Raw genomic sequence first — 27,995 nt, 5'->3', positions numbered from 1 at the left:
ATACCCATGAAAGCAGCACACTAATCAAAGATTAGCTTGCTTTGAATCCAAACATAAGCAACTTCATACAGTACAACCATATAAGCATTTCTATAAATGCAGGACTATCATTAGTAACAACATGCCATAAGCCTTATGCTAACTATGCAAGGCCCCAGTCCTGATCTGTAAGACTCATTATCAACTTGTTATGAAAACTGGCTCAGTGAACTAGAACTTGGTACCAGCTGTCTCTTGTTATGACATACAATTTAAGCACGAGATAAAGGCCTTGAAAATATCAACACAGACTAAAAGCAGAGGCTCCAGAACAATAAACAACTCAATAGTCAATTACTGGTCAGTGAAAAAGTACAGCCTCCAGAGCTGGAAAGACTACTGCTTTTGCTCTAAGCAGCAGCCACTATACAAGGGGCAGGAGCAACAACAAAAAAAAAAAAAAAAAAGAAAAAAGAAAAAAAGAAAAAAGAAAACCACAAAAAACAAAACCACACCCACCCCACCCCCAAAAAAGAACCCCAAAAACCCCCAAACAAACAAAGCCCCGAACAAACTCCAAAACCCACACACAACAACAAAAGAAAATGAAACAACAAAACAAAACCCAAAACAGCTGAGCAATAGGGCAATACACCTGTAACAACCTGGGAAAGTAACAACCTCACTCCACTACCAGCATCACACACAGCATATAGTCCAGGAGCAGGAGCCAAGGATTAAAAATCACCTAGAAACTCAAACATTTTATAAAATACATTTGTAAACAAAATCACAAATTGGGGTAGGGATGGCAGAAGATTCCATCCTGGTTTCAACTAGGATAAAGTTAATTTTCTTCCTAGTAGCTGGTGCAATGCTGCGTTTTAGCTGTAGTCTGAGAAAAATGCTGATAACACACCAATGTATTAGTTGCTGCTCAGTAGCACTTGCCCTGATCAAGGACTTTTCAGTCTCATGCTCTGCCAGTGAGATGGGGCACAGGAAGCTGGGAGGAAGCAGACAGGACACCTGACCCAAACTAGCCAAAGGGGTATTCCATACCACAGCACATCATGCCCAGTATATAAACTGGGGGGAGTCTCCTGGAAGGGCCAGATGGCTGCTCTAGTTGGGCTGGGTATAGGTCAGTGGGCGGTGAGCAATTGTATTGCGCATCACTTGTGTTTTCTGAGTTTTCATGTCTTGTTTTGTTGTTCCCTATTATCATCATCTTCAGTATTGTTATTGTTGGTATTCTAGTATTACTATATTTTACTTTATTTCGATTATTAAACTGTTCTTATCTCAACCCACTGGTTTTATATTCTTTCAATTCTCCTCCCCATCCTGCCTGGGGAAGGGGGTGTGAATGAGCATCTATGTAGTACTTAGCCATGACAGATGCCTTACTTCAATTCTGTCTGTCCTGTCTCAGCCTGCCTTCACAGAGAAGGGCTCCAGCCCTCTGATCACCTTCATGGCCCTCCTCTGGACTCTCTCCAACAGGTCCATGTCCTCTTATGTTACGGGCCCCAGAGCCGAATGCAGTACTCCAGGGGGGTCTCACAAGAGCATAGGGGGAGAATCACCTCCCTTGACCTGCTGGTCACACTCCTTTTGATGCAGCAGCCCAGGATCCAGTTGGCTTTCTGGACTGCGAGCACACACTGCCGGCTCATGTTGAACTTCTCATCAACCAACAACCCAAAGTCCTTCTCCTCAGGGCTGCTCTCAATCCAGTCTCTGACCAGCCTGTAGTTGTGCTAGGGATTGCCCAGATCCAGGTGCAGGACCCTGTACTTGGCCTTGTTGAACTTCATGAGGTTCACACAGGTCCACCTCTCAAGCCTGTCAAGGTCCCTTGGATGGCATCCCTTCCCTCCAGGGTGTCAACTGCACCACACAGCTTGGTGTCATCAGCAAACTTGCTAAGGACACACTCAATCCCGCCGTCCACGTCACCAAAGATGTTGAACAGTGCCAGTCCCAATACCAACCCCTGAGGAACAAACGCTACTTGTCACTGTTCTTCACTTGGACATCAAGCTGTTGATGACAGCTCTTTGAGTGCTACCATCCAGCCAATTCGTTATCCAGAGGAGTCCACCTGTCAAATCCATGCCTCTCCAGTTTAGAGACAAGGTTATCATGCAAGATCAGATCATCAACAACAGGACTGTTGAACAACACTACAACCCTGGAGGGGTGGGGAACATATGAGCAAAGTGTATCCACCGACAATAAATCAATCTTAGGAAGATCATAGTAATTCGGATTGCCCTGGTTTGGCTGGGATAGAGTTAAATTTCTTCCTAGTAGCTGGTACAGTGCTGTGTTTTGGCTTCAGTTTGAGAACAATGCTGTTAGCAACAACTAAAACATCAGTGTGAAGTAGCACTTACCCTGATCAAGGGCTGTTCAGCTTCTCATGCTCTGCCAGTGAGAGGCACAAGAAGCCGGGAGGGAGCAGAGACAGGACACCTGACCCAGACTAGCCAAAGGGGGATTCCATACTACAGCATGTCATGCCCAGTACAGAAACTGGGGGGAGTTACCCAGAAGGGGGCGATCGCTGCTCAGGGACAGGCTAGGCATTGGTCAGCATGTGGTAAGCAATTGTATTGTGTATCACTTGTTCATTCTTTCCTTTCTGTTTCCTATGATATTATTGTATCATTATATTTTACTTTTATTTCAATTATTCGACTCTTATCTCAACCCCACACCTTTTTACATTTTTTCCTGAGCCTCCTGCCCATCCCACTGGGGAGGGAGGAGTGAGTGAGCAGCTGCTTGATACTTAGTTAACAGCTGTGCTTAAATCATGACACAACTATCACAGAAGAATTTGCTGGGGTATATAATCATAGCTTTAACACCAAATGTAAACACCGGAATTAAAGGCTGGTATAGCATCTGTGAGACATGTTCCACCATATGAAAATGCTCAGATATAACCAATGGGCAGGAATTATGGCCCTGAAGTACACATCAAATCATGAACACTGTTAAAATTTAATTCTTTTATTTAAAAAAAGTGGGTGAATGATATTCTAATTGATAAAAAATTGACAGAAGTACTGTTGGATTACAGCACTAATTTCGAATGTGTGGTAACATATAATTATATTCAAGTACTAAACCAGCATTCTTCAGCAATATTAAGTAATCCTAAAATATTTAATACACATTGCTGATTTTACACACACACACACACACCCACACACACCTTGTTCATGAGAAAGAATTCCATTATGATTAACAGTCACACTTAAGCTGATCTGAACACCTATTTTTCCACTTGTGACTTATTTCCTCAATACATACTAAAGGAAGGAATCTTCCATTTCTCCACCCAGCCAAATAATTGCTTTTTGCTTGCCAAGGATATTAGTGCTCTGTAACACTTTGATAAATACAGGATAACATTCTGACATTTTCACTTTGAACATCAACCCATCCATTGCTGGTTCAGATAATGCAAAGACTAAGATTAATATATAAATTTGTACAGAGGATACAAATGCAACTTCTAACTGCCTCACCAACACCAGCCCCATCTCATTATCTCCTAGGTATCAACTCTTTCTCTCTTCTGTTGCTCTTTGGCATTTTCCGCTCCAGAATACAATCACCTCAGGCCTTTCACATATGGGTAAGCATTCCTGGCCACACTTACCTCTGTAGGGTTTTCTGGATGCACTGTCTAGACCTTCCAATCAGATTTCTCTCCCATTTAGCCTAGATTTTTCCACCAATCTGGATGTAGCTGTTTGATTAAGGCACACACCAAAGCCTAAAGGTACTAATTGCCTCATGTCCTAAATAAACCCCTATCTACTTAGGGCTTGTATTCTGTTGTCCTGGGTTCAGCAACCATGACATCTATGTCTTAGTTTATTCATCTTTTCAGTAGCAGTTAAGGCTAAGGAAGCACTTGATCAAGTTACAGAAAATGATTTAATTAAATGCTCATTACTTCATACAAAACCAGATTGTTTTCCAACCTCAGGCGGTTGGAAACAATATTTCCCTGTGCAACTCGCAATTTTTACAAATTTATTGCTATGGTATTTCTACCCAGGGCATGGATTTATAGCTTAGCTTATTAATAAAAGCTTTCACCAACTGAAAGCTATCAGTTCCCATTCAACTTAACTAGCAGCTGACAATCAAACATATCAGTAGATAAGTCACAACGACATCATTCTATTATCATAAGCAGGTCTGTTAGCAAGATCAAAATTCAGAGCAGTAGCTAGAAAAAGCTAATCCAAAGTTCACCCACATTAATCCTCCAAGTAGGTCCACTTCTAAACACTACCACTCCAACTGGTTCTGAAATTGTATTAAATTGTATAATATATGAAACGTAACATTAAGACACCAATGCACTATTCATGTGTCATGGTTTAAGCCCAGCCAGTAACTCAGAACCATGCAGCCACTTGCTCACTCCCCCCTTCTTCCTTCCCCCCGCTCCCAGAGGGATGGGGAGGAGAATCGGAAGAATGTAACTCCCACGGGTTGAGATAAGAACAGTCCAGTAACTAAGGTATAATACAAAACCACTACTGCTACCACCAATAATAATAACGATAAGGGAAATAACAAGGGGAGAGGATACAATTGCTCAGCACCCGCCAACCGATACCCAGCCTGACCTGAGCAGTGATCTGGGCCTTCTGAGTAACTCCCCCCAGTTTATATACTGGGCATGAGGTGCCATGGTATGGAATACCCCTTTGGCCAGTTTGGGTCAGGTGTCCTGTCTCTGTTTCCTCCCGGCTTCCCCTCCTCCCTGGCAGAGCATGAGACTGAGAAAAACCTTGGTCAGAGTAAACGCTACTTAGCAACAACTGAAAACATTGGTGTTATCAGCATTGTTCCCAGGCTGAAAGTCAAAAACACAGCACTGCACCAGCTACTAAGAAGGAGAAAAATGACTGCTACAGCTGATCCCAGGACATCATGTCATGGTGACTTTTTGAAAATCTATTTTGCAAGATGTAATTCTTCATGCTACAAGTGCTTTAAACAGTATTACTAAGAATATGTTTGAAAACATAGGCTTTAAAAAAAAAAAAAAAGAAAAAGAAAAAACCCACACCAAACAAAAACAAAAAAAAGCCCACAACAAAAAAAAACTATTCAATTTGCTACCAAACAACTATCAAACCAGAAGCATTCATTCTAAAACTCTGGCCTAAAAGAATAACTTCTGAAAAATAAGAAATAAAAATAATCACATGGCAGTTTCAGAAGTAAATTTCTATATCCTGGAAACACATGAAATTATCCAATAGTATTCCTGAACCTCTAACACACATCAATCACTAACTGCAGCTAGAAATAAGCAACATGAGTTTACCAGGTTTCAGAGATGCCATTTCAAACTACAATCAAACAATTAAACTGTCAAATATCTCACAACTCTCAATCCTGAATGAAAACAGAACTACTAAAATATTGGGGGGGAGGAAGGCAGCTATCTACAAGAAGTTTCAGTGTTACACACTTCCTAGTCAAAAGATAAGCATCTCACCAACTTCCCTTTACAAAGGGCAATGTACCAAAACAGTCCAGAAGCAGTATCAGCATCACTATAATCTCTTTGCCACAACAACTGGAATTCAAACTTCTGAGATGTGCTCTAAAGCACACTTTCAGACATCCCTTGGTCTAACTCCTTGCCACCATCTTCCTGTCTCTGCCTGGTTAAGCCTCTTACTAGTGAATTAGACATCTTTTTGGAAGTCCTGATCAGAGGCTGGTACCTCTACAAACAGAACACTTCTGGATCCTGTTGCTGTGCACCATATATTCCTGAATAAGTCAAATCTTGAGCAAGTTTGAAAAGTTTAAGCAGTTTTAAGAAGAGCTTTAAAAGAAATGAGGTAATTGTTTTACTTTATAGATGACTGCAATACCCATCAGACATCTAGATGTAGAAATCTGCCTTTTCTTCACAATCTTTTTTCCAAAAGACATGCAGTTGATGCAATCAATAGTCTTTTTCCAAACTAAAGTGTGTTTTTAAAAAGTTCTATTTGTAAGCTGAATATTAGTAAGAAGATGAAGCTTCTTGTTTGTCATCCCTAATTCAGTTTGAAAGCAAAACATTTGGTGGAATAAGAATGTAAATAGTAAGATTTAACACTACTGCTCTAGGAAGTTGTGCTACACAAGTCCAGCTACCACCACCCCCTCCCCATCAAATAACTCTACTGACTATTTAACAGTAACACAGAAAAACAACAGCATGCTTTTTGGCAAGCATTATTAATAATATGTATCATAATTAAGCTACCAAAGGGGGTGGGTTTTTTCTTCTTCTAAGGTCAATTCATCTTTATGAGATTTCACTTATATGCAGGCTCTTTATTCTTACCAGCATAATACTGGATCTTTTAGCATTAGGCAAAAACAGCACCACGGTTTACAGGAGGAAACACACAGTAGAACATTATCTTTTGGAAATGTTGTACAGAGTCGTGTTCAGAAAGTACAAAGAAATAACTACCCTCTTTCTAGTACAAAGCGTAAGGACTGTGATGAATGCTGCCTCCTTTGGGAAGTTGGTCTAGGGTCTTAGGCTAACTCCTGGGAAAACCCTGCCTCCTCCAAAAGCAAACTGTATCCCTACCCACAGAAACCTCTAAGATAACAGACATGAAAAGCTGCTTACTGCAGTCTCAGATGAGAACAGCTTTTCTTAACTCCTTGCCCTGCTCCACAGTGTTGCACTAAGATCATTAACTTAATATTAAGCAACCTGACAGAATTTGCCATACCCATATTTGCTTTCACCAGACAGTAGCCTACAAATATGTAACACTCCAAAACATGAAAAGATAGCAACACTGAAATAGCTCTTTACCGTGATCACAGCCTTGCTCAGACAGATAGAGCCTCTGCAGCCATACTCCGTTTCATCTTCAGACTTGTAGTAACTAAGTGTGCTGCTTTTCAGAACTACCCAACGATCCTGCCACCCATGAATGTAGTTGGTCCACTGTAAAAAATAAAAAAAAAAAAAAAAAAAAAAAAAAAAATCAAAGATCAGCTAATAGATCAACAACAAAAATAGTTTGACTGATGTTTCTCAGGCTTTAAGCACCAAAAAAACCCACACGCAAACACCCACACTAACTTCTATAAAGGTTCTTCCCAACTGAGAACTTTTATTCCTCTTCTGTCCAGAGCTCTCTTAAATCATTTTACAAACTCCTGAAGGTACTAAAAAAACAGTTGTTTCAAATGAACAATAAGATAACAGATGCCTTAACTGCAACTGCATTGCCAAGACCAGTTAAAATAAAGGTAATAAGCATACTGATGACAAATGGGGGAAGGAGGGGTGTGGTGTAAATAGGGGATAAAACATTAATCACTGAGGTGAGTTTAGTAATTTGATTTAAAATCTGGAGTTAGACCAAAAGCCAAGCTTAAGCAAAACATGAAATAAATTAATTTTATATAAAGTTAATTTCTACAAAAATGATTTTACTGAAGTATCTTCATATTGAAGTATCTTCATATAAATAAAAATATGCCATTATCCCACCAGTACAGTATATAACTACTACAGTGCCTAGAGCAATCAATTCTTTATCAATTTAATATTTTCTATAGATATTGCTTTAGATTTTAATTCCTAACCACTTTCTCATTAAGATGATACTTGTTAATCAGCAGACATACAATCATCCTTTTGTTATTCAGATTTTTCTAGGTACTCCACATCCACACATGGAATGAAAACAATATTCCAGGAACAAGTCCTGGATTCATCCTACAAAAATGCAGTTAGAAGTGACTAAAAGTTCTGATTATTAGTCATCTTATTTGCAACATCCTCTCAACAATACTGAACTGTGCTTTGTAGAATTATATGACATCAACCAGGACTGTTCTAACACTCTGGCTACACGCTGATGTTTGGTCTTCAATCACAGCGCAAAAATCGTAAATTAGATAAAAATGGAAAAAAAAAGCATGGAAAATTTTATCATGCAAGCACTTCTTGACTTCATGACAACCATTCTTTAACAAAAAGCTCCAAGTTTTAAATGTCTCTTTTTAGCATTTAATGCCAACCATTACTCACCATTTTTATAACATATAAATGTAGGGGGGGGAAGTGGACTAACAGACTCATTTCTACACTATACTACACATATTAGTTAATACATGTCCCATAACATCACATTAACTCTATTAATAATAAGAGGAGGTCTACATAAAACATTCTATAACTGAGAAATTCCTAACAATTTTCAAGCATAGCTAAGACCTAGATTTGCTCTCCAAAGATAAAGCCCTTTACAATCTCTTAATACACTGAATTGTTAAGTTCAGTATTTCTTAAAACAAGCAGGAAATACAATGGAAAAAAGTTCTGAAACATTTAAAGAGACTGGCAGGACACGCTTCTAATAAGACTCTCAACAATTTACTCTGTTTCCTTCAAAGCTTCCCTCTTTACTAAAGGGCAGAACAACTGAAACACTACTAAGTACAGAGAGCTGCAACCTACTTTTATTGATTTAAAAATGTAATTGTATACAATAAGTTACTAAAAATAAATATTTATTTAGCAGAATGTTTGCTATGCTACCATTTCATTTTAATTAGTCTCAAGTATTGCTGAGTCATCAACTAGCAAAAGGTAAACTTATCCCTCAAGCATATGCACTGCAACAGGTTTCACCATACTTGACTATTCGGATTACATCCCATGTTCTCACATGAAAGGTAGCATCAGCTACAATCAGCACAATCATCCAGAAAAGTTTGCACATACCTAAACTACAGAATGTCAGAAGCAGCCATGGCTTCACTTGCTACACCAGTAAAAAACAGCACTAGATCTTATTAGATTATAAAAGTCTTACAGATTAGAGCCAAGGGCCGCCTTTTCTCCTAACCTTTCCTCCCATCTCTGAACTTAAAAATATTTTCATGACTGGAAGGAGTTCAGAGAGTCCCTCACAAAAAGCAGAGTGCTGGCCCCATTACAGCTGTAAAAAAATCTGCTCCCAAACTTAATTCAATATTCAAGTTTGAAGCTCTCCTAAAGTTTTCCAGTACCATCCAACACATGCTTGCAAGTCATCTTATTTTCAATAATAAAAGAGAAAAAAAGTCTTTATTTTTAAAAGGGGAAAAAAAAACAGGCTTCCTTCCACTCCTCCCCACCTCCCATATCTCTTGCTGCAGAGATATTTTATTGCCCCGTTTTGATACTTGGACTACAAGTTATGCTGCGGCCTGCTCCTGGGAAGTGACCACAGGCTGCATCTGCCTTCAAGAGCTCCCAGACAAAGAATCGGGATGCCGCGGGCCCAACCCTCACTCGGGCCCGCCGCCAGCTTCGGCCAGGAGCCTGAGGAGTGGAGGAGACACCCTCTCCACGCGCACCCGGCCGCTCCCTCGCGGGCCTCGCTCTCTAGAAGCTCATGTCAGGCAGCCAGCGGGGTCAGTACGGAGGGAGCGGCAGGGACTCCCAAGGCCGGGCGCCAACGCCTCCTTCAGCCAGGGCTGAAGTCGCACCCACACCTCTTCTTTCCCGAGAAAGTGCTTCCTCACACCGCTTTTCAGGGGTGGGCGGGGGCACGCTGCACAGATGTGGGGGTAAATACGCAAGCCCCCCCACCCATCAAGGACGTGCTAGTGCCCCCGGCTGAGGGAGGGGGCGCGGGCGGTTCGCGCCAGACGTCAGAGCAGATTCCTCACCATCAGGTGGCGACTGCCTCGGCCATGCTGGCGTCTCTCACACCCACACCAGGCCTCTCAGCCTGATCGTCCGAAGCAGTGTGGTGAGGAGACAGGCGAACGGGGTTGACAACCCCCCAGCCAGCTGCAGGGGGAAGAGAGCGTAGTATGGAGAGGAGAAGCGAAAGACCACCAGGCACAAGTTGCAAAGAGGAGGAAAAGCAGCTTACCTTGCTGAGCACCCCGCAGAGCTCAACAGGCAGCCCGAGCTCGGTCTCGGGATCCTCTTCAGAGCTGGAGGAATTGCAACTCTGATTGTCTGACATAGCCGAGCAGGAAAGAGCCAAGCAACCCCGCCCCCCAGCAGCAGCCTCAGCCGTCTCCTCGCTCTGCTACTGCTGCTGAAGGAGCAGCAGGCTCTATCTGAGCAGCACTGCCCGCCCTTGCCAGAGACCAGCTGGCGCCGAGGCAAACAAGCTTAAGCTCCCTCCTCACTGTAGCTCCACAGCCCCTACTCTCAACAAGAGCCACAAGGCAGTGGTAACGAAAAGAAAAACGAATACGTATCTGCTTGCTGCACACTCCACTATCTTACGTGAGGTGGGTGCTCTGTGTCACTATTTATCAGCTCCGCCCCTCACCTTCCTTCCCAGCTCCACTAGCCGGGCCGCGCGGCGCCTGCAGGGAGTTGTAGTTTTCTGTACAGCAGTAAACCTAGCCACAGTTGGTTCCTGGAGACGTAATCTGCTGCAGCTGCTGTCTTCCTCCTGTCAGGGGATAGCCGCCATTTTGGTTTCGTCGTTTCTGTAGCGCTAGCGTTGGGTTTCACCTCTGTAACCCGATGAGGTAGGGAACTCCATTCTCTCTGCCACTGGGCGAGGGTGATGGTGCTGCTTAGGGCGATGGTTTTACATGACTCTTTAGTAAAGTGAAGCTTTTCTCTGGTCCTGCTCGCTTTCTAGTGTGAGAGAAGTACTGTCGCTTTCCCTACTTCAAGCCATCAGGACTTGGAAGGTGAGCAGTAAACCTTTCGCTTAACAAAAAGTGGTGGCGGCAGCAACCGCAGGAAGGGGTAGAAGGTGCTGAGTGAGACAGGCCATCCCATCCCCACCACTGTAGGTAATGAGTCTGCTATATGCGTGGGGCTGGCAGGCACCTCCGCTGCTCCCTAGGGCCCAGGGACGAAGATACTGTTGAGGCCTTTGCTCATCAGGAGGCGGTGATTGCGGGTTAGGTGCGGTGTGCTAAGTAGCCCTGCTGTACAGCTGCGGATAGACTTAGCAGTTTGCTCCTTTCTGGCTGTTGGGGCATCTTTGCGTAGTCTTTTTTCGTTCTGCTTCACCGGCTCAGCCCGGAGGCATGTTATGAGCAGGACAGAAAGTGGTGGTCAGTAGTCTGCCTTGCCTGTCAGGTGGCGGTGTACTTCTATTTGCCTAATATTTTCAGTTTAGGGAATGAAATGATAAATACTTAAGAACGCTGAGATATGTATCCTTGTCGATATATATGGGTGGAGAAATATTTGCAGAAAGAAAAAAAAAGGGCAGTTGAAGGTATCACTTCACAACTTATGAACAGATGTAGTGGGTTGGGAGGGACTGGCCCATTTCCTTTCTTGTGATTTCTTGGAGGGAAAAAAAGTGTGTTGAGTAGTATTGAGGAAACTTAAGTTTTCGGCTGCTGCAATGTGGCAAGATATCGCTGCTCGGGTGCAGAACCTGGTGGTGAAGGTACGCCACGTAGATGCTCATGTACCCAAGAGTCGGGCCACTGAGGAACACCAGAATAACCAGCAAGTGGATAAAGCTGCTAAGATTAAAGTGGCTCAGATGGACTTGGATTGGCAACATAAGGGTGAATTATTTTTAGCCTGGTGGGCCCATGACCCCTCAGGCCATCAAGGCAGAGATGCAACATATAGATGGGCTCGTGATCGAGGGGTGGACTTAACAATGGACACTATTGCCCAGGTTATTCACGAATGTGAAACGTGCTGCAATTAAGCAAGCCAAGCTGTTAAAGCCTCTCTGGTATGGAGGACGATGGCTGAAGTACAAGTATGGGGAGGCCTGGCAGTTTGACTATATCACACTCCCACCAACCCGCCAAGGCAAGCGCTATGTGCTTACCATGGTGGAAGCAACCACCGGCTGGCTGGAAACATACGCTGTGTCCCATGCCACTGCCCAGAACACTGTCCTGGGCCTTGAGAAACAAGTCTTGTGGTGACATGGCACCCCAGAGAAAATTGAGTCAGACAATGGGACTCATTTCCGGAACAACCTTATAGACACTTGGGCCAAAGAGCATGGCATTGAGTGGGTATATCACATCCCCTACCATGCACCAGCCTCTGGGAAAATCGAATGGTACAATGGGCTGTTAAAAACTACTCTGAGAGCAATGGGTGGTGGGACTTTCAAACACTGGGATACACATTTACCAAAAGCCACCTGGTTGGTCAACACTAGGGGATCTGCCAACAGGGCTGGCCCAGCCCAATCAGAACTTTTACGTCCTGTAGAGGGGGATAAAGTTCCTGTGGTGCACATAAAGAATTTGTTGGGGAAGACAGTCTGGGTTATTCCTGCTTCAGGTAAAGGCAAACCCACTCGTGGGGTTGCTTTTGCTCAGGGACCTGGATATACTTGGTGGGTAATGCGGGAAGATGGGGAAGTCCGATGTGTACCTCAAGGGGATTTGATTTTCGGGGAAAACAGCCAATGAACTCACTTATATGCTGTTGCCTGCTCTATAACACTTTTATAGCCCACCAGCTAGATGTCTTCAGGTCGCCAGCAATTGACCCTGACTTCCCTCCGATCATCACCTCAACAAAGAATGAATTTTGAGGAAACCAGATGAGCTCAGCAGTGACCAGACGAGTTTGGCGGTATCATCAGCAGGCAACAACCCAACACTACACACCGTCCCTCCTGCCCTGAAAGACTATTACAAGAGATGGAGCCTGACATCATGGACTGGATGAGTTCAGCAATTTTACAGGGATTGGTCTATGGACTAGGGAATGATATCTTTCTCTGTGTGTGGGTGTGGGTGTATATATATATGTGTATATATGGGACAGGGGCGATGGTGTGTTGAGAGATGTGGGATCTGAGCATGACGTGAATGGTATGGAATAAGGGGTGGATACTGTCCTGGGTTCAGCTATAGCAGTCATTTTTCTCCTTCTTAGTAGCTGGTGCAGTGCTGTGGTTTTTAACTTTCAGCCTGGGAACAACGCTGATAACACCGATGTTTTTAGTTGTTGCTAAGTAATGTTTATTCCAACCAAGGACTTTCTCAGTCTCATGCTTTGCCAGGGAGGAGGGGAAGCCAGGAGAAAGCAGAGACAGGACACCTGACCCAAACTAGCCAAAGGGGTATTCCATACCACAGCACGTCATGCCCAGTATATAAACCGGGGGGAGTTACCCGGAAGGCCCAGATCACTGCTCGGGTCGGGCTGGGTATTGGTCGGCGTGTGGTGAGCAATTGTATCCTCTTCCCTTGTTATTTCACTAATCATTATTATCATTGGTGGTAGCAGTAGTGGTTTTGTATTATACCTTAGTTGCGGGACTGCTCTTATCTCAACCCGTGGGAGTTACATTCTTCTGATTCTCCTCCCCATCCCTCTGGGAGAGGGGGGAGGAAGGGGGGGAGTGAGCGAGCGGCTGTGTGGTTCTGAGTTACTGGCTGGGCTCAAACCACGACAACATCATATCATAAGAGCAATGTTGTAAAAGTTTCTTCTCCGACTTCCTCCTTGTGACAACTCATTGTGTTTTTTTTCCATGTTATGCTGCTTGAAAGTTTCCATTGAGGGTTGTTTTTTTTGTTTGTTTGTGTTTGTTTTTTTTTGTTTTTTAAAGAGCTCTTAGCATTGACATACCTATTTATACATATTGTTCATTTATGTGGCATCTAAAAGTTAAATAATAGTACCAGCTCAAAGTCTCTGGTATAAAGAGGTTTAGAATTAATGCAGCATTGTGAGTGGTAAAGCAGCATCATTGTCCTAAAAAAATTAGGAGTCACAGACATCTTAATACTTGTGTAATCACTGGAATGCACAGAAACTTTTTTTTAATAGAAGTCTACTGTGGGTACTACTTTTGATAGTTTTTTTTTAAACATATAAAAAGCCGTTGAGAAACTATGTTCTTTGATTCACCAGCTGTTTGGAAAGTGACATTTTTTCCTAGTGTCTTTTGCAATGTACTGCATCTGTTAAGCAAGCAGAGAGGCTGAGTGTATATATCGATATGTATAAGAACAATTTATAGCTCTCTCCAGTACATTGATGAAGTTAAGTGGTATCACCTGTAAAGGCAGTCACGTTTTTCCCCTTTAAACTCTGAATAAAACTTATCTTAAATGAGAGCAGGAGGGGAAGATGCATCTGAGCAAAGACTTTTGGCAATGGTGTGTACTTACATAGCCATGCACTCTCATACTTTTGGTCTAGGACTGTCTGCTCAGTTTCTACTTAGTTCCAGAAGCACTTTTTTTTTTTTTTTTAATATTTAGAATATAGATTGACTCAATCACATGTTAAAAACTAACAATGCCAAAGATAGGTCTTCTTTCAGGTTCTTTAGCAAGCAGACTCATCCTTGTTAGAGGGAATACTTGTTTAATGATTAATTCTTGCTAATATTTTGTAATCAGAACTTTAAATGAATAAATACTGGATGCTAAAAGGTTTATCTTTTCAAGTTTTTGTATAATGCTTTGTCTGTTCCAAGTAATACATTTTTTACATCTGCCACATCCTCCTAATATGCCTTTTTTTTTTTTTCCCCTCCATAATGCCATCAGCTTATGCACATCCAATGAGTTATGAATAACTGTCCTGGTTTAACCCCAGCCAGCATCTAAGAACCCAGATAAACCCAGCACAATACCTAAGATAAATTAACTTTCCTTCTAATGTTTTGACCATCCTTTTTGTGTATAATTGTCCTGGTTTCAGCTGTAACAGTTATTTTTCTTCCTAGTAGCTGGTGCAGTGCTGTGTTTTGGCTTTAGTCTGAGAACAATGCTGATAACACACCAATGTTTTAGTTGTTGCTACGTAATGCTTACCCTGATCAAGAACTTTTAAGTCTCATGCTCTGCCAGTGAGGAGGGGCACAAGAAGCTGGGAGGAAGCAGAGACAGGACACCTGACCCAAACTAGCCAAAGGGGTATTCCATACCACAGCATGTCATGCCCAGTATATAAACTGGGGGGAGTCTCCTGGAAGGGCCAGATGGCTGCTCTAGTTGGGCTGGGTATAGGTCAGTGGGTGGTGAGCAATTGTATTGTGCATCACTTAGGTTTTCTGAGCTTGCTGTTTTTTGGGTTTTGGTTTTTTTTTCCTATTATTATCATTATTGTTATTGTTGGTATTCTTTCTATTATCACTACATTTTACTTTGTTAAACTGTTCTTATCTCAGTCTGCAAGTTTTACATTCTTTTGATTCTCCTGCCTATCACAATGTTGATTTATTTGCTCTCGGAGTTGTTGTGCTTGGTCTGGAGTTTCATTGTGTCACAACTTACTTGCAGCCAGTATTTGCTGTTTTAGTGTTTATCAGCTTTGGTGCCTGGGCTAAGGTTCTCGTTTCGTTGTACTTTATGGTAATGACTTGTAATAGAATAGAATCATTGACAAGAAACTGTTCTAGTATGCTTACTCAGCATGGCCATCACCTCCATACATGATTCCCAAAGCAATAGGAACTTTTAACAATTATGCACCCTAGCACTAACTATTCTGTGATTCTATCCAGCTCCCCATGTGTACAGAGCAACATCTCGGCTATTAACAGGAGGCACCCTATTACCCAAGAGGAAAAATATAGGAGGTACACACCACGGGGCACCCTATAGCTTTCCCTGCGGGATCATGGAGAAGACACGAGAAAGTGGGACGGAAAACCTACCTCAGTTCTGGAGGAACAGGTGCGTGAACTGAAGAGGAAAATCATGGTCAAGGATGATCCTCCCATGAAAGTTGCTGCTCCAGTCTTTGGTGAGCAGCTTGCCAGATGGGGTGGAAGAGCTGATTTTACTCCAGCTCCTGTGATAAGGAATTCTAATCTCTTTCTACAAGACTTAAGTGGAGAATCATAAGATCGATATTAGAGGGGCCCTGCCTCCATCCAGGTGGAGGAGAGGGATAATCGGGTTTACTGGACTGTGTGGATCAGATGGCCTGGCACATCAGTCTCACAGGAGTATAAGGTTCTAGTAGATACCAGTACATAGTGTACCCTGATGCCATCAAGGTATCAAGGGGTAGAACCTATTTGTATTTCTGGAGTGACAGGAGCATCCCAAGAGCTGATTGTACTGGAGGCTGAAATCAGCCTAACTGGGAAGGAGTGGCAAAAGCACCCCATTGTGACTGGTCCAGGGGCTCCATGCATCCTTAGAATCATAGAATAGTTAGGGTTGGAAAGGACCTTAAGATCATCTAGTTCCAACCCCCCTGCCATGGGCAGGGACACATCGCACTAAACCATGTTGCCCAAGGCTCTGTCCAGCCTGGCCTTGAACACTGCCAGGGATGGAGCATTCACGACTTCCTTGGGCAACCCATTCCAGTGCCTCACCACCCTCACAGTAAAGAACTTCTTCCTTATATCTAATCTAAACTTCCCCTGTTTAAGTTTGAAGCCATTACCCCTTGTCCTATCAATCACCACAGTTCCTAATGAAGAGTCCCTCCCCAGCATCCTTGTAGGTCCCCTTCAGGTACTGGAAGGCTGCTATGAGGTCTCCACACAGCCTTCTCTTCTCCAGGCTGAACAGCCCCAACTTTCTCAGCCTGTCTTCATACGGGAGGTGCTCCAGCCCTCTTATCATCCTCATGGCCCTCCTCTGGACTTGTTCCAACAGCTCCATGTCCTTTTTATGTTGAGGACACCAGAACTGTACACAATACTCCAAGTGAGGTCTCACAAGAGCAGAGTAGAGGGGCAGGATCACCTCCTTTGACCTGCTGGTCACGCTTCTTTTGATGCAGCCCAGGATACGGTTGGCTTTCTGGGCTGCGAGCGCACGCTGCCGGCTCATGTTCAGTTTCTCATCAACCAACACCCCCAAGTCCTTCTCAGCAGGGCTGTGAGAGACTGATCTGAAATCAGACTCCACTGTCCATTGTCTCAAAGATTGGTATGAGAAGCTGAGATGGAATTCCACCTATCTTCTGTCTCAGAGATGGGTGGGAGTAGTTGAGATAAAACACCAATATCCATTGCCTGGGAGAAGGGTGTGAGGAGCTGAACTGGGTACTCTGCCGTCCATTGCCTGAGGGATGAGTGGGAAAGAGCTAAGACTTTTCCATCCATTACATCGTGGATTCGTGTGAGGAATTGCTGCCCATTATCCCAAGAATTGCTGCAGACAGGTGCAGTTGAAGGCTGCAAGACCAGGGAAACTGGTCCACCAGGAACATGTAATACATGACATGAAGAACAGAGGTACTCCCCCCAACTCATTATAAAAGGGGGAAAAGGTAATCATGAGAAGGAGCCACTGCCATGAGGATGACTCCAGAAGGACACCTCCACGAGGACACCCACCTCCCACTACTACTACAGACTCTTGGGGGACACTCTGCTCCGATACCGACTACAAACCCTGAAGGACTCCCACCACCAACGATGATGATGGATCCCCAGGACACCGCTGGATCCATGGTGGTGACTGTCTCTCTCTCTCTCTCTGCATCCCCAATCCTTGCTTCATTTCCATCCTTTCTTCCAATCTGTCCTATCGCTATCCTCTGTATTACAATAATTTCCCTTTTTTATCATAACTGTCTTTTTGTAATAAACTTACTAATTGATTATGGTACTTGACCTTGTTTGCTTCTGAATTTCACTCTTGGGATCACGAACTGAAACAGGGTCCGGCACTGGGGTTTTCTCCAGTCAGACCCTGACATTAAATTGGCGTCACAGACAGGATCCCTTGCAGTGAAAAGTACCGTAATGACACGTAAAGTTTAAGATATTACATGTGTACTTCTCAGGGACCTAAGGGGTAGATTTTGTCGAAACAAACATGCTGCCTCCCTGAGAGGACTGCCCCAACCTATTGCTGTATTTAACTTGCTTTGTATTAGGTGTGTACCTCTCAGGGACTCAAGGGATGGGTTTTGTTGGAACAAAACGTGCTGCTTTCCTGAGATGACTGTCCCATTCATAAATGAATAGCAGTGAAGCTGCCCCTCAGGGCAGAGATGTGTTGTATCGTCTTTTAGAGAAACGTAAAACTCGCCTCTCTCTGCCAGGGGTAGAATGGGCCAAGAAAACTTGGCATAATTTACAAAGTGTAACAAACCGAGTAAGCACCCTGCAAAAGGATGCAAAACTCCCGGCCAGAAACTCTGGCCCGGAAAGGGTAAATCGTTACCACAAAGGAGGTTCCGTTACTGCTACGGAATTAGCTAAACTTAAAAAGGATTTCGGTCATACGCCAAAAGAATCAGAAACCGAATATGTTTGGAAAGTATCGCTGTCTGGGGGGAGATCAAATTTTACTAAGTGAGAAGGAAGCTGAGGGATATTGGGGGCCAGGAGTATTTTTGACCACTGCGCACACTGGTCCTTAACTCAAAGAGCAACTTATTGGGCTGGAAGATTTAACCTTTTGGAAAGGGGAGATCCCCTCGCAATCACAGGGACAGTCGACCAGTTGATAGAAAATGTACAGAAAGCAGCATGTCTGCAAATGATATATGATCGGGAAGTTAAACAGGAGTCCCCGATGATAATACCAGTTAATCCTGAACGTATGACCCCCCTCATTTGGGGTCTTCCCGACTCTGAAAGCCATGGGGATCCAATTGCAGGGAAAGAGACAAGCAACATCCCAAAGTGAAAGGGCCATTGCTGCCCTGGAAGGACTGCTGTCACCTGATTGAAAGACAGAAAAAAAAGTATGGATGTGGGGGGAAGTTGCCCAGGAGTTGATTAATTATGGGAGAAAGTATGGTCCCATCAATATTTCTAGTAAAATTGATACTAAGGGACTGAGGCGAACAGAGATAAAAACCCCTCCTCGCCTGACTAATGGGAAATGCCCGACACCCCCTACTTCCCCAGGAGGTAGGAATATTCCTAGTAAAAGACAAAAGTTGTGGACATTGGGGTGGCAAAAGGGTATTCCTAAAGATTTAATGGATGGATTACCCACTGATAAATTGGAAAAACTGGTATTAGAGTGGCCCAAAATAAACTCTGTGGGCCCCAAAGAAAATGAAAGACCCCCACAAAATGTGGAAGACCCTAGTGCCCCACCACTTAAAGATTTATCAGAATCTACACCATACCCTCTCACCCACGGTGCGGAAAATTAATTCCCCTGCCCCTTGACTGTGAGCAAAGGGGTGGAGGGTGGATATATATTCAACAGCTCACTGAAAATAATTAAGGCGAATTACTTGTTTTGTGGGACCTGATGTCGTGGTTTGAGCCCAGCCGGTAACTCGGAACCACGCAGCCGCTTGCTCACTCCCCCACTTCTTCCTCCCCCCGCTCCCGGAGGGATAGGGAGGAGAATCGGAAGAATGTAACTCCCACGGGTTGAGATAAGAGCAGTCCAGTAACTAAGGTATAATACAAAACCACTACTGCTACCACCAGTGATAATAATGATTAGTGAAATAACAAGGGGAGAGAATACAATTGCTCACCACCTGCCAACTGATACCCAGCCCGACCCGAGCAGCCATCTGACATTCCGGGTAACTCCCCCCAGTTTATATACTGGGCATGAGGTGCCGTGGTATGGAATACCCCTTCGGCTAGTTTGGGTCAGGTGTCCTGTCTCTGCTTCCTCCTGGCTTCCTCTCCTCCCTGGCAGAGCATGAGACTGAGAAAGTCCTTGGTTGGAATAAACATTACTTAGCAACAACTAAAAACATCGGTGTTATCAGCGTTGTTCCCAGGCTGAAAGTTAAAAACACAGCACTGCACCAGCTACTAAGAAGGAGAAAATTAACTGCTATAGCTGAACCCAGGACACACATCGACCCTCATCTCCCCTTACTGTGGGCATTTCATTTCCCCACATAACCAACTCCCCAGGGTTCCAGGGGTGTTTGGTTATATACATGTAGTACCAGAGATGGGGGAGGAACATTTTACAGACACACATAGACACATCCCCACACCGCTGCCTGGCATTGTAAGAGGATTAGAAGCTGCAGGGTAGAGCCCAGCAAAAGCAGTGGAGACAGCAATTGGGGGGAGAATCAATAAGCGGTACAGATGGAGGAGTATAGGGTGGTGCAGAGACCGTCTCTGCAGGTGCTACAGTTAAATTACTCACAACTGCTGCAGCTAAAGCTCTTCCTCAAGGTTTTCGTACTCGTTTCTGACTATCCCACACATACCAATAAACCATTTGCATTGGATTTTCATCCTTTAAGTAGCGTCACAAGTAAGTGAGTCTTAATTGAAAGTTTCTTCCGATGGCCAGATTTCCCGAGGGGCCCTGCCAGCTCTTCTAGTAATATATGGCCATTCTTCCTGGCACAAGGCAACTGCACGCCTTTTGGGTAATGTCATAAATTGTGACCACAACGGATCATAATCCAATTAAAATTTTATTAATTATAGCAAGTAGAATATGAGCAAAAACAGCGCTGGACGACAGGGGAGTCTGCGCTCCGCCACTGCCGTGCTGAGCAGTTCAAACAGTCCCTTTTTATACATCTTTACTTCCGTGTTCATGAAGTAGTGGAGGTACTCTGCGCATGCTTCAGTTGTTGTTAGGGGGTCGTTTTCTACCTCCTGGTGGTCGTTGAGGCCGAAATAAGAAGTCTTTCTCCTTTATCCCATAGTTGACCCCTCATTCACATGTCCTTATCTGGGGTTGTTTGTCCTGTTTCTGTCGGTTCCTGGAAGTCTGGCGGTTATCTCGCGATTGTGGTTATCTTATCTTACTCAAGCAGTGTCCGGGTTTCTGTTTGCATAAGCGATTTCACATCTTTGTTGCCTAACCTTTACATTGAGCTTAACATAAATCTTAATAAACAATATCCTAGTCCATAGTTTCTCACAATCCCCCCTTTTTCTTTTTATCCTATTATTGTTTATTAGACGTTACTTTCATTTTCGGCACTGCGAACAAACCTTTTTCCACAATCCCAATATTTATCATAACACTCACAAGGTAATACCTCACAATTACAAAAGGCATAGTTCTCATGTGGCATAATGTATTCACAGCAATCTTCATCTTCATTAATAGATACACTCTTATATTTTGCCCCAGACCTCGTAGTTAAAATAAGCAGTTTAGCTATGTCAAACCGTTCTTTAATAAAGTGTATTTTATGTTTGTTATTGTCTAGTTCATAGGTTTATGAGGGTTTCCATTTGCTTGGGTTATTATCAATAACAAAACTAACGGTATACCAGAAAAAAAGGGTGTCTGTTAATTTTGCCAATTTAAGTATATTTTTACCAGTCCTGGGGAAGTTCGGCCATTGCTGCTTTTGTGTCCCATCGTTCTGGTTCTTTTCTCCACAGTTTGTTCCTCCTCTGCCTCGCCCGTCGACTCGGTTGCTTCGAGCCACGGGGTGTACCATCTTCTCGGCAGCAAGGGAATTCTTCAGGAGAACAGTTGTTTCGGGCTTTCTGCCTGTTTATATAGGCTTCCCACTTTGCAGCTTTAACTAATGGGGCAAAGTAAGACACGGTCAGTACTTCCCTTCTGCATTTTATAACCAAAATTTCAGCTACAAAGGGGACTGGTTCGTTGGAGTGGTAGCAATAATATTGAGGGTTTATTCCTTTGGCAAAAATTTCCCACCACTCATGGGATTCCCGAATAATTTCTTGTTTAGACTCTAATTGTTTTAATTTCCACTCAGTGAGAGTTCTTTGGATTTTCCAACACTGTGTGCAAACTCCTATTGGAGGGTATCCACATTCACAATGTGTCTACCATTTATCCTGGCATACCTTACACCTAAAACAAGCAAATGGATAACAATTGCAGTTCAAATCATTACACCTAATTCGTATATCTAGAGTGCATATATTATTTACATCAACATATCTTCTATATTTAATATTGTGAGGTTGCATAAGTTTAGCAATTTCCTTCAACACACTTTGTACGCTTCCATATATAATAGAAAAAAGAGAAATAATTATAGCAAATATAAACAGCAATACACACTTTATACCGAAAGGTAATGCGGCAAAATAATCAAATAAAGTCTTTATCATTACGTTATCTTTTCAGGGTTATCTTGGTGTCACCTGGAGTACTGATTACTTTCCAGTGGGGTCTCGTCACTGGGCCTTTAATGCGACTGGCATGAGTCCATCCACGCTCAGCAGTTCGGACAGCTGTTTCTGTTGTAAGCAAAACAAGATAAGGTTCCTCCCAATTGGGTTTTAGGGTTTCTTCCTTCCACACTTTAATCAATATCCAATCCCCAGGTTTAACATTATGAATTTTTAAGTCCAACGGGGGTCGTTGTACAATCAGTCCATGTTCCCAAAGCTTGTTACGATGTTCTGCTAATTGTGAAACATATTCATTAATCACACGGTCTCGAATTAAAACATTTGTTTGTGGACTTTCAATTCTATAAGACATTCCATACACCATTTCAAATGCTGATATTCCTACATCTGCTCGGGGTCTGGTTCTGAGAATTAATAGTGCCATGGGTAGGCACTTAATCCATGATAATTTGGTTTCTATCATTAATTTAGTCAAAATAGTTTTGATTTCTCCATTTATCCTTTCAACTTTTCCCGAACTTTGTGGATGCCATGGTGTATGGTATTCCCACTTAATCCCCAAGCTTTCAGCTAGATCTTTAACAATTTTTGACACAAAGTGTCTTGTGCTAACAATCGATCAATTTCTGGTTTTAATCCCCTCCGTCCTTCTAGGGATATGGGATATTGCCTTACCCTCACAGGTATGTGGGGTTCGGAAAGTTGGATTTTAATCGGTGGGATTTTCAGTCTACTAATTGTGTCCGGAGAGTACCAGACATCGGGGTTAATTTGTTTTTGATCATCCACGGTTAAAGGATAAGCAGACACTGTTAGCTCCTGATTTTTCACTTTAATTTCTAATTGCAATTCAACAATTAAATCTCGTCCTAACAGATTAAATTCTGCTTCAGGGACGAGCAAGAGTTCACCCATTCCAAATTTATTTTCAGTTTCGAATACCACATTTTTGATTTTGCTTACTTTAAAGGGTTCTCCTTTTGCCCCAATTACTTGTACCTTTTCAGGGGAAACTTTACATCCCTCAGGTATTTGCTTAATAGTTGATTTCTCAGCCCCAGTGTCTACTAAAAAGGTGAACTCTTGTTTATGGGGACCTATTTTTAATTTTATCAAGGGCTCATGATGACTCCGGTCCCCCAAGATATAGAGCCCCTGACTCTCTGCTTGGGGTCCCTGGGCATGTTGAGCATCCCACAGTCTCATTCCTGCTCGTCTAATCATATCTCTTTCCTCGGTAGTAAATAATTGACCAAGGATAGATTGCATCTCATCCCAAGTATAAAGGTTTGGTCCCAAAAATTGATTTAATCTTTCTGCCACTCCCAGTGGGTCCTCAATTAAGTTTCCCATTTCGGTTCTTTTAAAATCTCGTAGGTCAGCCGAGTTTAGGGGTACGGAAATATATCCGATCACAGGTTGAGGTCCCCCCATGGGTATTTCCCTTAGGGGGTACATCTGAGCTGCCCCTTTTTGACTTCTAGTTACGCGTCTAGGAAGAGGGGGAGACCCTTGTTCCGACTCTGGTGGGGGAGTGGGCGCTCTGGGGACTTCTGCGGGAGCAGGAGGAGGAATGTAAGGAGGGGGGGTTAGAAGGGTTTCGTCTAACTCTTCCTTCTTTTTCTTTTGTTTAGTTTTTATTTCATTCAGCGGATAAAGTCTAGCTCTCGGTCTTTCTAGCCACACTTCCGCATATTGACTCTCCTCCGGGTTAAGGGGTTTTTTATTATTAACCCAGAGGTTTAATTGCTGTCTTACCCAATCTTCTTCTGACCCATAGACTGGCCAAAAGACATTTTTAGAAATCTTCTTCCCTCCCCATATCTTAGTACAATATTCTATCATTTTTTGCTTATCTTTCCCTAGGGTTCCAGGGGAATATCTCCAATTGTCTAAGATATATGCCAGAGGGGTATTTTTAGGTACAGTGTGTACCCTCCCCATGGGAGTCGAAGGCTTGCTGCCCTTCGCCCCCATCTTCTGGATTATCCACAAACACACACTCACTCGCTCCCCTTATTCCTGGCCCAGTCCCTCGCGGGAGGTGGGAAACGCAGTACTAAAGGGTCCACACTCGCTTGGTTCAGTATATCGAACCTCTCGTTCATTATAATCCAGGATACCCAATCCCGCCCGAACGGCGAACCCGCGAACAACTTCGCAGTATACTTACGCGTCCTGCGTCTTCGTCCGGACTCCCGTGCACAGAATTTTATGGGATTTTACCGGTCCTTTTTTGCTCAATATCCTAGAATTTAGGTTCGTCGGTAAGGTTGGAGTGAGCTGTTGGTCGCGGGGCCGCGAAATGTCGCGGGGCGCCTCCCCGGAGGACCAAAGCCCACCGTTCCTTATCCGAGTCACGGCACCAGAAATTGTCATAAATTGTGACCACAACGGATCATAATCCAATTAAAATTTTATTAATTATAGCAAGTAGAATATGAGCAAAAACAGCGCTGGACGACAGGGGAGTCTGCGCTCCGCCACTGCCGTGCTGAGCAGTTCAAACAGTCCCTTTTTATACATCTTTACTTCCGTGTTCATGAAGTAGTGGAGGTACTCTGCGCATGCTTCAGTTGTTGTTAGGGGGTCGTTTTCTACCTCCTGGTGGTCGTTGAGGCCGAAATAAGAAGTCTTTCTCCTTTATCCCATAGTTGACCCCTCATTCACATGTCCTTATCTGGGGTTGTTTGTTTTGTTTCTGTCGGTTCCTGGAAGTCTGGCGGTTATCTCGCGATTGTGGTTATCTTATCTTACTCAAGCAGTGTCCGGGTTTCTGTTTGCATAAGCGATTTCACATCTTTGTTGCCTAACCTTTACATTGAGCTTAACATAAATCTTAATAAACAATATCCTAGTCCATAGTTTCTCACAGTAATTTGGCTGTACCATAGATCTTTTCCCAATTTTGTAATAGCTCAGCTAAGGGCATCCCTTTTCCTATGCTGAGTTTATTTCCTATTTTCAAGGTGGGAAAAAAAAAGGTAAAAGAAAAAACCATAAAACCCCAAAAGTACAGACTGTAAGTTTCTTGTTATCTCTCAGGATGTTGCTCCTTGCTAACTGATGCAACTCTTCCAATTTGCACTGGTCTCAAGGCCTTTGTTTACATAACTAAGTGCACATTGTAAATTAAGTTCAGCTTTATCTAGGTGGGAGTTAGCTGCTTGTGGCCTAAGGCTCTGTGGACTTCAGCTTCCCATGCTAAGAGACGACTCATGCTAAGCACAACCACTTAGTCAAAAGAAGTTGGTTAAAGGAATTCAGCTAACTAAACCTAATTCACAACACTTTAACCTTAGTGGATGTCCTGGTTTTGGCTGGGCTAATGTCCTGGGTTCAGCTGTAGCAGTCATTTTACTCCTTCATAGTAGCTGGTGCAGTGCTGTGTTTTCAAATTTAGTCTGAGAACACAGATAACACACCAATGTTTTTAGTTGTTGCTGAGTAATGTTTACTTCAATCAAGGACTTTTCAATCTCATGCTCTGCCAGTGAGGAGGGGCACAGGAAGCCAGGAGGAAGCAGAGACAGGGCACCTGACCCAAACTAGCCAAAGGGGTATTCCATGCCACAGCACATCATGCCCATATAAACTGGGGGAAGTTACCCGGAAGGTGCAGATCGTTGCTTGGGTCAGGCTGGGTATCGGTCAGCGGGTGGTGAGCAATTGTATTCTCTCCCCTTGTTATTTCCCTTATCATTATTATCATTGGTAGTAGTAGTAGTTCTGTCATACCTTATTTGCAGCCAGTATTTGCTGTTTTAGTGTTTATCGGCTGGGCAGCCTGGGCTAAGGTTATTGTTTCACTGTACTTCATGGTAATGACTTATAATACAATAGACTCATTGATCATGAAACTGGTCAGGCTTGCGTTCCCAGCGTGGTCATCACCTCTGTACTTTGGGAGGCATATAATGAGAATTTTAAGCAATTACACATCTTTTTTTCCACCTTGGGGGGTCTACCTATGAAGGAGAAATTCCTCTACAACTCCCGCTCCCCCACCAGCCTATTTACAGAAGCATTTGAGAATTCTAAAGATTTTGGATGGCCTTTTGATACTGTGGGGTCATATTTGGAGGACAGTGGACATGTGATGAGCCAGCCATATGAGGGCCTCTTCTAAGCATGCAGCTGCATACCAAGAAGAAGATAAGAGGATGTGAACCAGCCATCAGAGAGCTTCTTCTAAACACGTAGCCGCATACCAAGAAGAAGATAAGAGGAAGAAAATATCTGCAGCCAGATACATGGGAAGAACACCAGGAATTAGGTGATCCAATAAGGACACTTACCGAGCCGCGTGATTGCCTCGTGCAAGAGGGCTTTTACCAATCAAAAGGCATGTGACTACATGTAGAGATAGAAAACTCTGTATATAAAGGGATCGTGGGAACAATAAAGTGGCTTCTGCTTGATTCACATTGAATCGTGTAGGGTCCATTGTCGTCTCTCCTCATGATACCGTCGAAACCTGCCTGCTGTTTTTGCAGGAGATCAGCATCTTGCCACACATATGGCGTGTGTTTTACCCACGGCTGTACTACCATGAGAACACCCTATTTCATCTGATCTTGAAAGTTAAGCAGGGTTGGGCTTGGGTCTTCGCTAGGGTTAGATGATGATATAAGAGGACCACCAAGAGATTTTCCCTGAGGCTGGACAGTCATGAGTAGCAGGGTGTGGGGGACAGTATGGGCAAGTATCTAGGCCAGTGGGCCCCTCCAGTGCTTTGGAACTTCACCCCTGAACAAGTGCAACATCCAGAAAAACTAGTAAAACACTTAAACGAGGTGTGCTGTCGCTCTGGTTATACCAGAGAGGGACAAATCATGGCAACGTGCTGGGGCTTGGCCTACGCCTACAGAGCCCTGCTCAACACTATCCAGCACCTTCAAAGGGAAAAAAGTGTCTCTGGATCTGATGGCAAAGCAACAGACAACGCAGCTACTCCAACTCCAAGTACAGCACCTACACCAACCCCAGTGACAAGCACAGCAGCTACTCAAACCCCAACAGCAACAGACAATGCAGCTGTTGGTGTTACTCAACCCTCAAGCACAACAGCTGCACCAACCCCAGCAACAGACACTGCAGCCACTCCAACCACAGTGATAGACACTGAAGTTAAACCAAATGGCTGGTATGTGACAATATTGATTGCCCCTGTAAGCAAAAGCAAATGAGAGGCACAAAAAGCAACCAGTGTAGTGAAAAAAGATGAAGTCCCAATGCAATCACTACAGTGGACAGCATCTGAACAAGAATTACTACTACGTGGATCAGAGGAAGAGGAAGAAGAAGAAGAGGTGACTTCTCGACCCCAGACCTTGACTGAGCTGTGGAATATGTGAAAAGATTTCACCGTCTTCCAGGGGAGCACATTGTCACCTGGTTGCTCTGATGCTGGGACAATGGGGCCGACGATCATGAACTAGAAGGTATGGAAGCCAAGCAGCTGGGATCACTTGCTAGGGAAGGAGGAATTGACAAAGCAATTGCAAGAGAGAAGCGAGCCCTCAGTATTTGGAGGCGGCTCCTGGCAGCTATGAAGGAAAGGTTTCCCTACAAGGACGATGTTATGAGCCGCTCAGCCAACTGGACCACGATAGAGAGAGGCATCCAGTCCCTGAGGGAATCAGCCATTCTAGAGATGATCTATCGTAGGCCGGATGCCAGGAACACATCCATAGATCCAGATGAAGGCGAATGTACACGACCCATGTGGTGGAAACTTACACAGAGTGCACCATCATCATATGCCCATTTTTTGGCATCAACTCCGAGAGTTCGAAGACAATCTCACCTCTTCCATCATTTCAGCTGTGGAAAAGTTGTCCCAGTAGTTCAAGCAATTGAGAGACGATCTGTACGATCTCTCCAGCTCCCCACGTGTACCAACCCGTGTCTCAGCTATTAACAGAAGGTGCCCTATTACCTGAGAGAGAAGGTATAGGAGGTACATGCCACGGGCCACCATATGGTTTTATTTGCCGGACCGCGAAGAAGACATGAGAAAGTGGG

At 43.7% G+C, this 27,995-nt stretch overlaps 1 protein-coding gene and 1 long non-coding RNA gene across 10 annotated transcripts in view; both read right to left on the bottom strand.

The window, feature by feature from the left end:
* Positions 1-14,831, bottom strand: part of LOC115619067 (ceramide transfer protein) — a 93,701-nt gene extending 78,870 nt beyond the window's left edge. For 7 of the 9 annotated variants that reach the window (XM_030511082.1, XM_030511085.1, XM_030511081.1 and 4 more), the window contains exons 1-2: positions 9,927-10,543; positions 6,860-6,994 (exon numbers count right to left, since the gene is read on the bottom strand). In XM_030511082.1, coding sequence (XP_030366942.1) covers positions 6,860-6,994; positions 9,927-10,022 — 231 coding nt within the window. In that variant the 5' untranslated portion in view covers positions 10,023-10,543. Of the gene's footprint in view, positions 1-6,275; positions 6,387-6,859; positions 6,995-7,683; positions 7,778-9,926; positions 10,544-14,790 lie in introns of those variants that run through there. The other 2 variants (XM_030511089.1, XM_030511086.1) reach the window with 2 other exon arrangements.
* A 6,075-nt stretch (positions 14,832-20,906) lies between these two features.
* LOC115619086 lies at positions 20,907-24,842 on the bottom strand. Its single transcript, XR_003994914.1, has 2 exons — positions 24,142-24,842; positions 20,907-22,073 (listed from the first exon to the last, which is right to left on the bottom strand). It is a non-coding gene; the product is annotated as an uncharacterized LOC115619086 (long non-coding RNA).
* Positions 24,843-27,995: the final 3,153 nt, after the last annotated feature.

This window comes from Strigops habroptila, chromosome W (assembly GCF_004027225.2).
Source record: "Strigops habroptila isolate Jane chromosome W, bStrHab1.2.pri, whole genome shotgun sequence".
Classification (NCBI taxonomy): domain Eukaryota; kingdom Metazoa; phylum Chordata; class Aves; order Psittaciformes; family Psittacidae; genus Strigops; species Strigops habroptila.
This window is presented reverse-complemented; position numbering and strand designations above follow the sequence as displayed.